The sequence below is a fragment of the Mauremys mutica genome, chromosome 12, assembly GCF_020497125.1.
Source record: "Mauremys mutica isolate MM-2020 ecotype Southern chromosome 12, ASM2049712v1, whole genome shotgun sequence".
Taxonomy (NCBI): Eukaryota; Metazoa; Chordata; order Testudines; family Geoemydidae; genus Mauremys; species Mauremys mutica.
Window position 1 is genome coordinate 31,273,586 of NC_059083.1, and position 17,046 is coordinate 31,290,631.

Genomic DNA, 17,046 nt, shown 5'->3' on the forward strand with positions numbered 1-17,046 from the left:
GTGCACAACTGGTTGAAAGACTGTACTCCAAGTAGTTATCAATGGTCTGGTGTCAACCTGGGAGGGGAATGATGGGGGGTGGGGAGGAGCCCCAGGTGGCTTTTCCACACTCCCAGCAGGGAACGGGGCGGGGGGGGGTGACGCCTCAGCTGGCTTCCCCCACTCTTTACAGAGAACAGGGTCTGGAACACCCACAGGGAAAAATTAGCAGGTGCTCCACACCTACCGGCAGCCAAGCCCCACACTCCAGGCCTCCTTCTCCCCCCACCTCACTCGGGGAGGAGGCGGAGAAGAGGCAGGGCAGGGGTGGGGACATGGGAGAAGGGGTGGAATGAAGGTTGAGCATCCCCCTTGGCAGAGGGGAAGTTGGCACCTATGGAGGGAGCTGCCACTAAAGATGAGAAACTGGGATCTCAGCTCCCCACACGGCCCCTCTTAGGTCGGTGGAAGGGCTCCTCGGCAGGATATGCCCCAGCGACCCCAGGAGGGTAGAGTAGACATCAGCTATTGCAGTAATTACTGTGGTGGCTGTAAGTCAACCTAATATACTGGTAGGTCGCCTTAGGTTTGAAGTGTAGATGCCCCGTTACGAGCAAAGAGATTTCTCTCACTCCAGAGCTTTCAGCAGCCCATACTCACTGGGAAGCAGGGGCAGCTCTAGATATTTTGCCACCCCAAGCAGGGCGGCATGCTGTGGGAGGTGATCTGCCGGTCGCTGGTCCCACGGCTCCGGCGGACCTTCCGCAGGCGTGCCTGCGGAGGGTGCGCTGGCCTGCGTGGCCACCGAAGCCGCGTGGGACCAGCGGACCCTCCACAGGCATGCCTGTGGGAGGTCCACCGGAGCTGCCTGCCGCCCTCCCAGCAACCGTCAGAGCGCCCTCCCGCGGCATGCCGCCTCAAGCACGTGCTTGGCGTCCTGGGGTCTGGAACCGCCCCTGCTGGGAAGCCTTCCAGCGAGGACCACTCTCCCAGTTCAATGATGCTCCTATTGTCTTTCAAGTTATCTTGTTGGTGGGAGTTGAGAGGGGAGCTGGCCAGAGGCCTTCCCTCCCCCGCATACCAGAAAAGACGTTGCTGGGGGATGTCATCAGCCAACTCCATGGCATCTGTGAGCTCCAAACTGTCCTTCACATGAATTGTAAATGTCTTTGTTTACCCCCTTCTTCCTCCTGGTGGATGGTCAGATAATAACTTTCTAACACCAACGGTGGGTCCTTTGTGGTCTCTGAGGAGCTAGTCTGTGGACGTTTCCCAGAACGACACAATATCTCAGTAACAAACAGGGTTACCATACGTCCGGATCTTCCTGGACAGAGCCTCTTTTTTGAACCTGCTTTCTCCGTCTGAGCAGGGTCTTCCTATAACACCAACTTGTCCAGGGGGTTTGCAGAGCAGAGGGGCTGCAGCTCAGAAATAGCCCTGATTGGTCAGCTTCCCAATTAATCTATTCCCTAGCATCCACAGCTGATTGGTCTATTCCCCTACAGCTGCAGCTGATTGATTGCTGCTGGATCCCACCCACCTAGGCCCCAGCCCTGGGCAGAAGGTCCCGCAGGTAGGTGCTGACGGACGGCTGTCACTGCGTTCTGGGCTTGTGTCACTGCCCTGCCACTGTGACAGTGACCGACACTGACCTCACCTCGTGAGAACCCCCACTGCACCCCCTCCAGCATCCACAACTGTCCCCCCCGCCCCAGGTTCCCACCCCTCATCACTGTCCTCCTTTTGGGCAGCTGGAATATGGTCACCCTAGCAGCAAACATACAATAAAATCTCATCATTCTCCATGCAGTGGTGTTATATGCATTTAATTGGCATAATATTGAGCAGATCATGGCACTCTTAGTACACGACACATCAGAACCATACGCAAGTGGGGAACATGGGGCACAGGGGGTTAGTCACAAGAGGGATCAGTGTGGGGTGAGTGGGGCAAAGAGAATCTCTGTCCTCAAAACACAGGACATTGCGGTAGATGGGGAGAGGGGTGATCAGCTGGCCTGTCAGGTTCCTCATCTCCCTCTGGCCTCAGTGATGCGGGTCGGTCTGGCTTCAAGGCTGCCCGGGTCTGTTGACATCCCCGGCTCCCTTCTAGCCTGTACCCAACCGCGGCATTTCAGCAATAGGGAAATTCTGCCCCTTCCCATTATTTTTTGGGGCATCATTCATGGTCCTTTAGATTTCAGGGGCAGCTTCAAATGACGCTGACAGGCCAAGCCTAGTCACTCTGTGGCTCTGATGCAGCGAGTTCACAGTTCTCAGCCTCAGCCATCTGGCTCTGAGGAGCAAACCCAGGAGTTTCCCAGCTCAGTTCCCCACCCCCCCTTCAAACGGTACCTCGCATTACTGTAGGGACCAGGAAGTAACTTCATTCCCCTGTCTCTTGCACTGTGAATTTAGCTCACACCATCAGTGGTGGTGCTGGGAGATACTGATCACTGTCATTGTTCAAGTCACAGAAAAAAACTCATGACAAAGATGTTAGATAAAGATTAAAATAACAAAATCTAAAAAAGGACTATTCTGGCAAATTATCCTTTGTCTCGTGAAGTGAAGGACATAAATCCACACCGTGTAGAGGCCAAGAACAGGAGTTTATTACACACAGCGCTGGCGGAGTGTCACCTGGCTTATTAGGCTCAGAGACACTGTCAATCGATTGATTACAATAGAATATATAGATTTTCCATGGGCGGGGGAAAGTGACGGGGTAGGCAGTTCCACACCCCGGGATAGGTTTTGCAGCAAGACAAGATAGCACATTAGCCAATGGTTAAAAGGTTACATAATGTCTCCGCCCATGGTCTCAAGTTAGCAAGTTAACATTTAATTAATACTTTGATAAAATATTATTAGTATAAAATATATATATTGAATTCTGATTTGGGGTCCATAGGAATGGAGCAACTCCTTTGATTGTCCACCAGCTACATTCCTTGGGGTTACAGCAAAGAAACGTTCCCTACAGAAGAGACTGACACAATAGGAACAGGGATCCTTTGTTCAATTTGCAACTCTGAATAAGACACAATTATTTAGTTCTTAGCTCCAACACCTGGCAATTTGCTGACCAGGCCTATTTTAGCAAAACAAGATTATTTGTTTACCCCAGCTTTCTCTTAGCTAATCACTATTCACTAGACCTCTGGTCTCTTGACCAAACTCTGGACTTTGGGTCTGAGAAAGAGCTGGCACAATCCATATACCAGGTTGTTATATAAAATGCACACGGATTTTAACCCTTCACGAAGTCCTCAGTAAATCTGAGCTACATCCTGTCGAATTAAATATCAACGTATGTGACCAAATGGCCTTCACAAAGAGAGAAAAACCCAAAATCCAGGGTGGACTATAAAACACTTTCATGTTCATAAAATGAAATCTCAGCGAATCCTTTAAGACTCAAAATCAGGAAAATAAATGTACCCATTTTCTTCTGTAGCGGTTAAACCGGGTTCACTTCTCGCCTCATTATTTGGTTGTATTAGTTGCAAAAGTTTTCGCATCATTATACTAAAAGAAAGAGAAAGAAACACAAGTCTTCCCATCTACAAATGATCTGGACTAGCCTAGAAAAAGCCAGGAAGCAATTTCACCAGTAGATGCAAACAGGGCTACAAGATTCCCATGTTTATCTCCACCCCTGCCCCCCCATCCCAGTTCCTTATATCTCCTTGTCAAGTGCTGGAAATGGGCCATTTTCATTACCACTACAAACAGTTCTTTTTCTCTCCTGCTGACAACAGCTCACCTTAACTGATCACTCTCCTTATAATGTGTGTGGTAACACCCATTGTTTCATGTTCCCTGTGTATATATCTTCCTTCTCTATTTTCCACTACATGCATCCGATGAAGCGGGCTGTAGCCCACGAAAGTTTATGCTACAATAAATGTGTTAGTTTCTAAGGTTGCGGACTAACACGGCTACTACTCTAAAAGATCTGAAGTGTCAAACTATGCTTTAGAGTCAATGGGATTTCCCCGCCCCCTCCCAGATCTGTAAGACTTCCTTCTCCAGTCCTCTGGAGTCTCACTTAGGATCACAGACATCAGAACTGTGATTCCTAAGCATGGAGAGCCAGGGACACGGTGGTCAGTGACACCTTGGGAGGTGAAGGGGTAGAACAGTAACAGGATAAAACTCTCCATCAGTTGCACGGAGGCTGCAGAGTGGAGGGTGACAGTGATGGGGGAAGGAGGGAAACCCTCAGACTCACCATATCGCCCTGCAATAGCACAGAAGGTAACACCACATTTTACTGTCTCTTCTCCCACGTTTTTAGCATCTCGTTAATACTGGTGCATAAGGCAGAAAATGTACAAACACTAAATGCTGTTCAGCAGGGCCCGGAGTAATGTGAGACTATCTGGGAATGAACCATCCAGGCCCACAGGGGGAACTCAGGGACTAAGGGTCACTCTGCTAATGGGAGGGAGTCAGAACACAGAAGTGAGGCTTCAGTGTTTTTACGGAGGTAATGGAAGTCACGGAATCTGTGACTTCCGGAGACCTCTGTGACTTCAGCCCATGGCGGCTCTGAGCAGCAGGGGGACCCCTGCTGCCCGCAGTATCTGACAGCTGCCCCCCGGAGCTCTGAGCTGCTGCAGGCTATGGGGGTACACCGCAGCACCTGGCTCTCAGGGGTGGCCTCCAGCTCTGGGTCGTCGTGGGGGCTGGGGTCCCAGAGCTCTGAGCCACGGGTGGCAGGGGGCCTATGCAGCTCCCAGCCAGGGCCCCCACATCTGCCCAGCTGCCACAGGACCCCAGAGCCCCAGCAATGGGTGTTGCAGCTTTTTCCCACCCCATTTTGTCACGGATATTATTAGTAAATGTCACAGACAGGTCATGGGCTGCCGTGAATATTTCTTTATTGCCTGTCACCTGTCCATGACTTTTCTTAAAAATATCCATGACAAAACGTTAGCCTTACACATAAGATGCTCAGGGTGAGGTTACACTAGGAAATCTGGTGGAGGGTCACAGAGATGCGCTGGCTAATCCCGACCACATTTCCTACCATAGACAGATGCTTGGAAGCACAGGTGGGATCTCTCGGCCTTCCCCAAATGGCTCTGTAGGAATCAGCCCCTCTCAGTGGTGCTGTCTGAATGCAGATGGGGCAGAAGGGGTGAGTGATGAGAGGCAGCACTTCTCTGCCCCTGTGCTCTCCCTCGCCTCTTATCCCATCATCCCCAATACCCCAGCACCCAGCTCCTCCTGCTTCCCAGATCCACCAGCCCCAACCATTAGATCCCAGTTCCCTCCCCAGAACCCATCCTCCTGCTCCCTCAATATTTGACCCCCCAGAGCCCAGCGCCCTGGGGGATTCGGGGAGGGGAGGAGTTACCAGCCCCCGGGGGCACTCCCCCTGCAGGGAACAGCTCCAGGTCAGTGGGGGAGCCCAGCCCAGGGAGTGGAAGAAGATGGGGGGTGGGGACCAGTGCTTAGAGTGAAGATGGGGCCTGGCCCAAGTGTCCTTCTCCTCCTCTCCATGACAGGGAGATCCCGGTTGGGAGGGGAAGGAAGAGGGGGGGGGGGAACTTCAGCCAAACAGGGAGCGTCCGAAGGAGTTTCTCTCTCTTCCTTCCCCCGCCTTTGGCCCATCAGCTCAGCAGCCAGGGCTGAAGCAGGGGGGAGGGGCTGATGGGGGCTTCTCCTCCTCTGCCTGGGGTTTGCTTAGACCAGGCAGAGCCAGAGGGTCACTGACCAGCTGCTGCTGGATCCTTGGGAGCCAAACACCCCTGATGTGTGTGGGAACGAGGAAATAGGTTTGTCATCATGGCCAGCCCTAGTCAGGGCACTCAGAGAATTTCCCTGCTGTATGGAGGAGTCTCTTATGTCCAATGTAGGGTTAGCTCCACTTGGAGCATTTTCCACACTAAGAACGTCTCAGATGTTTCTTCCCTGTGCGGATTTGTGGATCCCTGATATTCCGGAAACACCAAATGAAGCTTCCCCCACATTCAAGGTTTCTCTGTTGTGTGGGTCACTGATGTGTGAAGTCAAATTGAATCTTTTCCTGTGGTCAAACTATTTCTAGGGTCTCTGACCTTTGTGGATTTTCTGGTGTTTGGTCAGCTCTGAACTCCTATTGAAGCTTTCCCCACAGTCAAGGCATTTATAAGGTCTCTCTCCCATGTGGATTCTCCCATGTTTAGTAAGGTGTGAGCGCAGAATAAAAGTTTTCCCACATTCCAGGCATTTATGGGGTTTCTCTCCTGTGTGAGCTTTGTGATGTGTATTAAGGGTTGATTTCAAACTGAAACTTTTCCCACACTCAAGACATTTATAGGGTCTTTCTCCTGTGTGGATTCTCCCATGTTTAGTAAGGGATGAACTTTGACTAAAACTTTTCCCACACTTAAGGCATTTAAAGGGTCTCTCTCCTGTGTGAACTCTCTGGTGTATAGTAAAATATGATTTCTGAATAAAACTTTTCCCACACTTAAGGCATTTAAAGGGTCTCTCTCCTGTGTGAACTCTCTGGTGTATAGTAAAATATGATTTCTCAATAAAACTTTTCCCACAGTCAAGGCATTTATAGGGTTTGTCACCAGTGTGGATTCTCTGATGCTTAATAAAGACTGAGTGCTGAATGAAACTTTTCCCACACTCAAGGCATTTATAGGGTCTTTCTCCTGCATGGATTCTCCTATGTTGAGTAAGGTTTGAGTTTTGACTGAAAGTTTTCCCACAGTCCAGGCATTTATAGGGTCTTTCTCCTGTGTGGATTCTCCCATGTTTAATAAGGGATGAACTTTCCATAAAACTCTTCCCACACTCAAGGCATCCATAGGGTCTCTCTCTTGTGTGAACTTTCTGGTGTATAGTAAGATGTGACTTCTGAATAAAACTTTTCCCACACTCAAGGCATCCATAGGGTCTCTCTCCCGTGTGGGTTCTCTGATGCGTAGTAAGCTTTGAGTTATAAACAAAACTTTTCCCACACTCCTGGCATTTATAAGGTCTCTCTCCTGTGTGGGTTCTTATATGTGTAGTAAGATGTGACTTCTGACTAAAACTTTTCCCACACTCAAAGCATTTAAAGGGTCTATCTCCGGTGTGCACTCTCTGGTGTATAGTAAGTTGTGATTTCCAAATGAAGCTTTTCCCACAGTCCAAGCATTTAAGCGATTGCTCTCCTGTGTGGATTGCCTGATGTCTGGTAAGTTTTGTTGTATCAACAAAACTTTTCCCACAGTGGAGGCATTTATAGGGTTTGTCACCTGTGTGGATTCTCTGATGCTTAATAAGGTCTGATTGATAAATGAAACTTTTCCCACACTCAAAACATTTATTAGGTCTCTCTCCTGTGTGGATTTTCCTATGTTTAGTAAGGTATGAGCTCTGACCAAAAGTTTTCCCACAGTCCAAGCATTTATATGGTTTCTCGTCAGTGTGGGTTCTCTCATGTTTAATAAGGTCCGATCTCGCACTGAAAAGTTTCTCACACTGAAGGCATTTGTAGTGTCTCTCTCTTGTCTTCAGACATGTATGTCTAATAAAGTTTGAGTGTTGAATGAAACCTCTACCACACTGAAGGCATTTATATGGTCTCTCTCCCGTGTGGATCTTCCTATGTTTATTAAGGTGTGAGCGCAGAGTGAAAGCTTTCCCACAGTCCAGGCATTTATGGGGTTTCTCACCTGAGTGGGTTTTCTGATGTGAATTAAGGGTTGATTTCAAACTGAAACTTTTCCCACACTCAAGGCATTTATAAGGTCTTTCTCCTGTGTGGATTCTCCCATGTTGAATAAGGGATGAACTTTCGATAAAACCTTTCCCACAGTCAAGGCATTTATATGGCCTTTCTCCCGTGTGGATTCTCGCATGTTGAATAAGAGATGAACTTTTGCTATAACTTTTTCCACACTCACAACATCTATATGGTCTCTCGCCCGTGTGCAGTGTCTGATGTACAGTAAGGTTTGAACTCTGACTGAAACTTTTCCCACATTGAAGGCACTTATTTGGTTTCTCTCCTGTGTGTACTCTCTGGTGTCTAACAAGATGTGTTTTTATACCGAAGCTTTTCCCACAGTCTAAGCATTTATAGGGCTTCTCTCCTGTGTGGGATCTGTGATGTGCCATAAGTGGTGACCTCTGACTAAAACCTTTCCCATACTCAAGGCGGCATTGATAGGGTTTCTCTCCTGTGTGCAGTCTCTGGTGCACAATAAAGCTTGACTTCTCACTGAAGCTTCTCCCACAGTTTCTGCATTGATAGGACTTCTCTCCTGTGTGGGTTCTCCAATGTCTGAGAAGGAATGTACTGACACGGAAACTTTTCCCACACTCAAGGCATTTGTAGGGTTTTTCTTCATTGTGACTTGTCTGCTGGATTGTGGTTTCCTTGGGATTCTTGCATCTTCCACCACCTTGAACAGATTCATCAAGTTTCTTCCCAGGATAGTTTCCCAGCTGCATCTCTGATCGGTGTCGATCTCCCCAGGCATTTCCTTGTTCCAAGCACTGGGAAAAATTCCCTTCAGCTCTGCTCAAAAACCTCTCCTGCGCTTCCACTTGCTCAGGACCTTCCTGCTGCTGATTCTCCTCCTTCTTCACACTCGCTGTCCTATCACCTGCTGGGAGAGAGAGAAGCCAGACAGGAGTCACTGCCTGTGCCGGGGGGAAAGGACAGAAAGGGGAATAGCAAAGAGGGAAAACACAACACAGTGACTGTTGGGGAGATGGAGACATTGGATTCTGCCTCCACATCCCACCCCCAACACTCCCAGGAAAGGAAAGTCAGGGAGGAAATTCCCGACATTTAACAGGATGGGCGGGAGGCCATGACTGATATTTGCCTTAATGATACGACACCTACTGACTGCAGCCCTGACCTGGGTGAGATGGGGCAGAACTGAGGGTCCTCGCTCACAGCACATGTTTGGAGTCCCAGCTTATTCCTTCACTCTCGAGATGTTTGTCTCAGTTTCCCTGACTCCTCACCTGTGCGGGTGTCTCTCGGGCTCTCCCTTTCCTCATCGGCCTGGAGATCCGAGACCCACGGCTCTTCTCCTCGGTCCAGCCGGGTGATCAGGTCAGGTTTGGGAATGGGAAATCCTGCACAGGGGGTGAAATCACACAAGGTCCAGAGTCTTGCAGAGTATTTGTCACAGGGAACATTCCTTGAGGTTTACCTGGCCCCACAAGTGACTGTGGTAACTCAGACCCTTTGGGAGCAGCAGACATCTCAGGGTAGGGGTGGGGAGTTGTCACGCCCTCACTAGGAAGCCTCAGGGCAGATGCGTCTGGGGGACTTTCTGGCACGCACAGCTCTGGTGTTAAACTCCTGCCTATTTCCAAACCAGCACAGAGGTGCTGGAACTAACCGTGCTGGGGAAACTGCCGCACCTCCTGGCTTGAAGTGGTTGCCATTAGATCCAGGGTTTACAGTTTGGTTCAATGGCTCTCAGCGCCCCCACTGTACAACCTGTCCCAACCCCCTCAGCCTGCAGCCCTGAGAGCCTCCCCATGGACGGAGCTAGTCCCAAGAGGGCTAGTGAGCGGAGTGTGAAAGAGAAATAACACAGGCAGGGCAATCCCCTGCTTCTGGCCCCTTGACAGCTGGAGAAACGGGGACGAATTAGCCTGTCGATTAGGTTTCTGCCTCCCCTGTTCCCTCGAAGGGGGTGTGGAGATGCAAGTCTTTCTCACACTGGAGCTGTGGACCCCACTGGGGTTCTCAACTTTTTCAGTCTGAGCCCTACCCTCCCCCACCAACATGGTACAAAAATGCCACAGCCCACCTCTGCCACACCAACTGGTTTTTACACATAAAAGCCAGGGCCAGCATTAGGGGGTAGGGAGCAGGGCAATTACACAGGGTCTCACACGACACGGGGTGCAGTAAAGCTACGTTGCTCAGCAGGGCCGGCATTAGGAAGTGAGGGGCCCAATTCAAACAGTTTTGAGGGGGCCCCAGCAGGGATGACTTAAAAAAAAAAAAAAAAAAAACCCTGTAAAAAAAAAAACGTGGGGCTTGTACTCACCGGGCAGTGCTCAGAGTCTTCAGTGGCACTTTGACAGCTGGTCCTTCACTCACTCCAGGTCTTCAGCAGCACTGAAGGACCCACTGCTGAAGTGCCACTGAAGACCCGGAGCGCCACTAGGTGAGTAAAAATTAAAATGGCACCTCTAGCCGGGGAAGGGATTGTCAATGGGCGCGGGGCCCGATTCGGGGGAATTGGTGGAATAGGCCTAAAGCCGGCCCTGTTGCTCAGGCTTCAGCTTCAGCCCCATGCAGTGGGGCTTCCATTTTGTGCCCTGGGCCTCACGAAATCTAATTTTGGCCCTGCTTGGTGGCCCCCCCTGAAACCTGCTCGCAGCCCCACAGGGGCCCCTGGCTGAGAACCACGGCACTATGTGACCCCAACTGAGCAGAGTCAGACATGCAGACCCCATGGCTTAAAATAGCTGAGGAGACGGGAATCCCTTACCCAGCGAGGTCACCGTCTCGTAGTTCTCCTGCATGACGTCCCTGTAGAGGGCTCTCTGAGCGGGGTCCAGCAGAGCCCCCTGCCCCTGGGTGAAATACACAGCCACCTCCTCGAAGGTCACCGGCATCTGGAACAACAAGAGTCCCCCACTCAGCACCTGCTGCCCCAGCCACAGACCCACTAGTCACAGGGAAAGGAAAAGAACTCGAAGCTCTGGGAGGCCAGAGTAACAAACTCAGACCCCTACTGCTCAGAGCAGCCAGGAGGCTTCGGGGGTGGGAGAAGGTGAGAGCTCCTTGTCCCCCAGCACACGGAGCAGGGCAGGGTCTCCTCATTTCCCACACGCCTGCCAGCCACAGGCTGATCCGGGAAGCAGAGCTCTGAGCCAGGGACAGAGACAGGAATCCCAACAGCTTCCCTGCGTATTTCACAGCAGCCTCTGCCCAGTGGGGTCGGGCTCCAGCCCTGGGAGTCTGCTCAGTTTTCCCAGCCCTGTGGGGGGTGGGGGGGGGTGGTGCCTGGTTCAGAAATGCAGAAATTTCCCTCCCCCCAGTGGGTCTGTTCTGCAGGGCCAGGCTGGCTCCCCGCCGCTCCGCCCCCACCGGGGCTGGCGGCAGTAGGGTGCCCAGAGCAAGTGTGAAAAATCGGGACGGGGGGTGGGGGGTAACAGGAGCCTATTAAAGAAAAAAAAATTGGGCCTGTCTCTGTAAAATCGGGACATCTGGTCACCCTCGGCGGCAGCTTCCCCGGCCCCCGGGCGGGAATCGCAGCCAGCCCCGCTGGGAGCAGCCTGGGGCCAAACCTCCCCCTGCAGCCCGGGGGGGGGCGGGTCTCTCTCACCTTCCCTCCGAGCGGGGCCCCCCGGGGCAGGGGCCGGGCCGGGCTGGGGGCTCTGCCCTGGGAGAGGCTCCTGGGGGGGAGCAGCGGGAAGGGCCCTGCTGGAGATTCCCCTCTCCCGGCTGCAGCCAGGGCTCCGGGCTCCCAGCACCAGCCGCCCCCCGGGGCTCGGGGATCTCGCCAGGAGCCTGGGAGCCAGAGTCACCGCAGCGGCTGCGAGTCACTTCCTGCGGCCGGGCCGGAGCCCAGCGCTCGCTGCCCGGAGCCGCCTCCCGGCTGCTCCTGGGTCCTAGCGCTGAAGGGATCGCGCTGCAGCATCTCTGGGGCCGGCTCCTGTTCCACTCCCAGACTTTAGGATCGGAGAGGGACCGTCACCATGATCTAGCCCAGGGGGTCTCATGACTAAAATGTTGTTGGCTTCAGAGTGTGGGCAGCAGCTCTCGCTGGTGGCCGTTCTGACACTTTTCCCTAAAATAATTAATTTTACCAAAACCCACGAACTGTGCACGTCAGCCAGGCTCAGCAACGTGTCTGTACACGGTAAAAATTATGATGTCCATGGGGGCCGCTCCCCACGAGCGGCTCCCCCAACCCTGCTGTTGCTGACAGAGGCACGGCCAGGCGGCTCTGCACATTGCCCCTCCCTGAGCGCTGACTCCGTGGCTCTGAGCCCATTGGCTGGGAACCGCGGCAAATGGGAGCTGTGGGGGTGGCACCTGAGGACAGGGAGGTGAAGTAGGAGCCAGAGGGGGGGGGCCATGCTGCTGCTTCCAGGAGCTGTGTGAGGTGAGCACTGCATGGAGCCTGAACACATCTCCTGTGCCCCACCCTTCTGCCTCAGCCCCGACCCCCCTCCCGCCCTCCAAACCTCTTGGTCCCAGCCTGGAGCACCATCCTGCACCCCAAACCATCATCCCCAACCCCACCCCAGAGCCCTCACCCCACCATGCCTGACCCTTTTGCTCCAGCCCTGATCCCCTTCTGAAACCCTCAGGCCCAGCACCCTCCTACAGCCCAAACCCCTCATCCACAGCCCCACCCCAGAGCCTGAACCCCCAGCTGGAGCCCTCACATGCCACAATCCCCTGTCCCAGCCCTGAGCTCCTTCCCACACTCTGAACCCTTCAGCCTCAGCCTGGAGCTCCCTCCTCCACCCCAAATCCCTCATCCCCAGCCCCACACAACAGCCTGCACCCCCAGCCAGAGCCCTCACCCCCCACATCCAAACCCCCTGCTCCAACCCAGAGCCCCATCCCGCACCCTGAACCCCTCGTGTCTGGCCCCACCCCAGAACCCACACTGCCAGCCCAGGGCCTGTACCCCCTCCCACACCCCAACCCCCTGCCTCAGCCCAGAGCCCCCTCCTGCCCACCACCAGTGGCTGTCACTAAGCCCAGTAATGTCAAGTATCTGTCGTGCACCATGGTGGTGCTGACCCCTGCACAGAGGTAAGCGGGAGAAGGGTCCTGCTATTTTGGGGATCTTTCCTTTTACACCCCAGCCTGCTGGAATCGAATAGCAGAAGAATCTGAGTCCTTGCTCCCAGGGCTGTCCCTAGCCATTTGGGTGCTCTGTGCAGCCCCCCTGCGGGAGCGGGGGCTGTTTGGGGCTCCAGGCCTCCCCCCAAGGGTCTGGGAGGCAGGAACTGTGGGGGGCACTTTTAGGGTCCCCACAGGTCCAGCATGGCCCAGGGGATTAGTGGGGACCTGGAGCAGGGCGCGCCGCTTCCCTTGTCTTGGCCCCAGCTATGTGGCTCTGGGGAGAGGGCTTGGGGGAAGGTTCCCCGCCCCCATTCCCCGGTGGGAAACTGAGCAGCCCGGCCTCAGCCAGCTCCCAGCTGCACCAATCCACTTCCCACCGCGGGTGAGTGCAGTGGGAGGGGGAACCTTTCTCTAACCCCCTCCCTTCCTGAGCAACATGGCTGGGGCCGCATTGCTCCACTTCCCGCCGCCGGTGAGTGCGGGGGGGGGTGTCCTTTCCCCAACCTCCTCTCACTCACCGGTAGCGGGAAGTGAAGCGCTGCAGCTGGGAGTTGGCATTAGCACCCAACGTGCAATAAGTGCTGGGAACATGTGAGGGACAACTCCTGCTTTCTGACGGTGGGGGAAGTAAGAATGGGATAGTCGGGCTAGACTCAGTTCTGACCAGCAGGGAGGAATTCACTGCTCTAGATGAAATTACTATAAGGTGGGTGCACAACTGGTTGAAGGACTGTACTCCAAGTAGCTATCAATGGTCTGGGGTCAACCTGGGAGGGGAATGATGGGGCGTGGGGAGGAGCCCCAGGCGGCTTTTCCACACTCCCAGCAGGGAACGGGGGGATGGGCGGGGTGAGATGCCTCAGCTGGCTTCCCCCACTCTTTACAGAGAACAGGGTCTGGAGCAACCACAGGGAAAAATTAGCAGGTGCTCCACACCTATGGGCAGCCAAGCTCCCACTCCTGGCCTCCTTCTCCCCCCACCTCACTCGGGGAGGAGGCGGAGAAGAGGCAGGTCAGGGGTGGGGACATGAGAGAAGGGGGCAGGGCTGGAGTGGGAAAAGGCAGGGTGGGATGGGGACTTTGGGGAAGGGGTGGAATGAGGGTTGAGCGCCCCCCGGGGAGAGGGGAAGTTGGCGCCTATGGAGGGAGCTGCCGCTGGAGATGAGAAACTGGGCTCTCAGCTCCCCACAGGGCCCCTCTTAGGTCGGTGGAAGGGCTCCTCGGCAGGACACCCCCCAGCGACCCCAGGAGGGTAGCATAGACATCAGCTACTGCAGTAATTACAGTGGTGGCTGTAAGTCAACCAAATATACTGGTAGGTCGCCTCAGGTTTGAAGTGTAGATGCCCCGTTACAAGCAAAGAGATTTCTCTCACCCCAGAGCTTCCAGCAGTCCATGCTCACTGGGAAGCAGGGGCAGCATGCCGCAGGAGGCGCTCCGCCGGTCGCTGGTCCCGCAGCTCCGGTGGACCTCCTGCAGACGTACCTGTGGAGGGTGTGTTCGTCCCGCACAGCCACCGAAGCCGCGTGGGACCAGCGGACCCTCCGCAGGCACGCCTGCGGGAGGTCCACCGGAGCCGCCTGCCGCCCTCCCGGCGACCAGCAGAGCGCCCCCCGTGGCATGCCGCCCCAAGCACATGCTTGGTGTGTTGAGGTCTGGAGCCGCCCCTGCTGGGAAGCCTTCCAGCGAGGACCACTCTCCCCAGTTCAATGATGCCCCTATTGTCTTTCAAGTTATCTTGTTGGTGGGAGTTGAGATGGGAGAGGAGAGGTGGCCAGAGGCCTTCCCTCCCACCCCCACCCCCCCACCCTTTATACCAGAAAAGTCTTTGCTGGGGAATGTCATCAGCCAACTCCATGGCGTATGTGAGTTCCAAACTGTCCTTCACATGAATTGTAAATGTCTTTGTTTACCCCCTTCTTCCTCCTGGTGGATGGTCAGATAATAGTTTTCTAACACCAACGGTGGGTCCTTTGTGGTCTCTGAGGAGCTAGTCTGTGGGCTTTCCACAGAACGACGACATCTCTCAGTAACAAACAGGGTTACCATATGTCCGGGTCTTCCTGGACAGAGCCTCTTTTTTGAACCTGCTTTCTCTGTCTGAGCAGGGTCTTCCTATAACAACAACATGTCCAGGGGTTTGCAGAGCAGAGGGGCTGCAGCTCAGAAATAGCCCTGATTGGTCAGCTTCCCAATTAATCTATTCCCTGGCATCCACAGCTGATTGGTCTATTCCCCTACAGCTGCAGCTGATTGATTGCTGCCAGATCCCACCCACCGAGGCCCCAGCCCTGGGCAGGAGGTCCCGCAGGTAGGTGCTGATGGACGGCTGTGTTACGGAGTGTGGGGTAGTCCGGCCCTGCAGCCCTCTTCCTGGGACCCCCAGTGACTCTCAGCCAGCCAGTAAAACAGAAGGTTTATTGGACAACAGGAGCACAGGATACAGCAGAGCTCATGTTGAGCCAGGGCCCCTCAATCTGGCCCTTCTGGGGTTTCAGGGTGTCTGGATTCCAGCATAGGTTCCCCTGCAAACCCACCACCCAGGTCCCAACCCGAAAAACTGAAAAAACTGACCCCACCCTCTCCACTCAGCTCCTTTCCTTTGTCTAGCTTCCCGGGCAGGGGTGTTGACCTCCCCTCCCCCCTGCCTACTCATGTTACAGGCTGAATACCTGTCTCTCTCCTATCTCGACAGCCCCTACTCCATCACATCTCTCCCCCCTCCGAGACTGAACTGAGCGGGGTCACTCTGCCCAGTGACCCGGGGAAGTTCAGGGCCCCCTCTCCGGGACAGCGCGTCCGGTATCAGGTTGGCACTTCCCTTCACATGGACCACATCATAGTCCTGCAGGAGCAGGCTCCACCTCAGGAGCTTGGCGTTGGCTCCTTTCATCTGGTGCAGCCAGGTCAGGGGAGAGTGGTCGGTGTACACGGTGAAGTGGTGCCCAAAGAGATAGGGCTCCAGTTTCTTAAGGGCCCACACCATGGCCAGGCATTCCTTCTCGATGGCCGCGTAGTTATGCTCCCGGGGTAGCAACTTCTTGCTCAGGTACACGATGGGGTGTCTCTCCCCCTTTTCATCCTCCTGCATTAACACCACCCCCAGCCCCGTGTCTGAGGCGTCGTTGAACACCATAAAGGGCTTGTAAAAATCTGGGTTTGCCAGAACTGGGCCTCTGAGCAGAGCCTCCTTCAGCGCCTGGAGAGCCTGCTGGCACTGCTCGGTCCAGACCACCTTGTCTGGCTTCCCCTTCTTGCACAGCTCAGTGATGGGGGCGGCTATGGCGCTAAAGTGGGGCCATACCCACTTCGATAGTACCCCGCCATCGCGATAAAGGCCTGGACCTGCTTTTTGGTTTTGGGAGCGGGCCAGTATCTGATCACCTCCACCTTGGCTGGTTCCGGCTTTAGGCAGCCGCTCCCCACCCGATGGCCCAGGTAGGATACTTCCGCCATCCCCACCTTGCACTTCTCAGCCTTTACGGTTAACCCAGCCTCCCGGAGTCGGTCCAGCACTTGTCTAACCTGGGACACGTGGTCCTCCCAGGTCTGGCTGAAGATGCAGATGTCGTCAATATATGCCATGGCAAAACTCTCCATCCCCCTCAGTAGCTGATCCACCAGCCGCTGGAAGGTGGCCGGCGCTCCCTGGAGGCCAAAGGGCAGGGTCAGAAACTCGTAGAGCCCCAAAGGGGTGATAAAGGCCGATTTCAGCCTGGCATCTGCGTCCAGCGGCACTTGCCAATAGCCTTTTGTAAGATCCATGGTGGTGAGGTACCGAGCGCCTCCCAGCTTGTCCAGGAGCTCGTCAGGCCTTGGCATGGGGTAGGCATCCGATACAGTGATGGCATTGAGCTTTTGATAGTCCACACAGAACCGGATCAACCCGTCCTTCTTGGGGACCAGCACCACTGGGGAGGCCCAGGGGCTGGCGGACGGCTGGATCACCCCCAAGGCCAGCATGTCCCTGACCTCTCTTTCTAGCTCCTGGGCAGTTTTCCCGGTGACCCGAAAAGGGGAGCATCTTATAGGGGGGTGTGACCCGGTCTCCACCCGGTGGACAGTCAAATTAGTGCGCCCAGGCTGGTTGGAAAACAGCTGTCGGTACAGATGCAGCACCCCTCTCATCTTAGTCTGCTGGGCCGGGGTCAGCTGATCAGAGAGGGGAATCGCCTCCAGGAGGGAACCAGCCTTTGTCCCTGGGAATAGATCCACTAAAGGGTCATCCCCCGGCTCCTCCCAATGTCCACACACAGCCAACACCATATTCCCCTGGTCATAAT

General features: G+C 54.4%; 1 protein-coding gene across 3 annotated transcripts in view; it reads right to left on the reverse strand.

The window, feature by feature from the left end:
* Nucleotides 1-3,811: 3,811 nt before the first annotated feature.
* The window catches only part of LOC123345518 (zinc finger protein 850-like), a 36,037-nt gene continuing 22,802 nt past the window's right edge, over nucleotides 3,812-17,046 (reverse strand). The window contains exons 1-3 of one of the 3 annotated variants that reach the window (XM_044982489.1): nucleotides 10,446-10,572; nucleotides 8,956-9,069; nucleotides 3,812-8,585 (exon numbers count right to left, since the gene is read on the reverse strand). In XM_044982489.1, coding sequence (XP_044838424.1) covers nucleotides 6,040-8,585; nucleotides 8,956-9,069; nucleotides 10,446-10,572 — 2,787 coding nt within the window. In that variant the 3' untranslated portion in view covers nucleotides 3,812-6,039. Of the gene's footprint in view, nucleotides 8,589-8,955; nucleotides 9,070-10,445; nucleotides 10,573-17,046 lie in introns of those variants that run through there. The other 2 variants (XM_044982488.1, XM_044982491.1) reach the window with 2 other exon arrangements.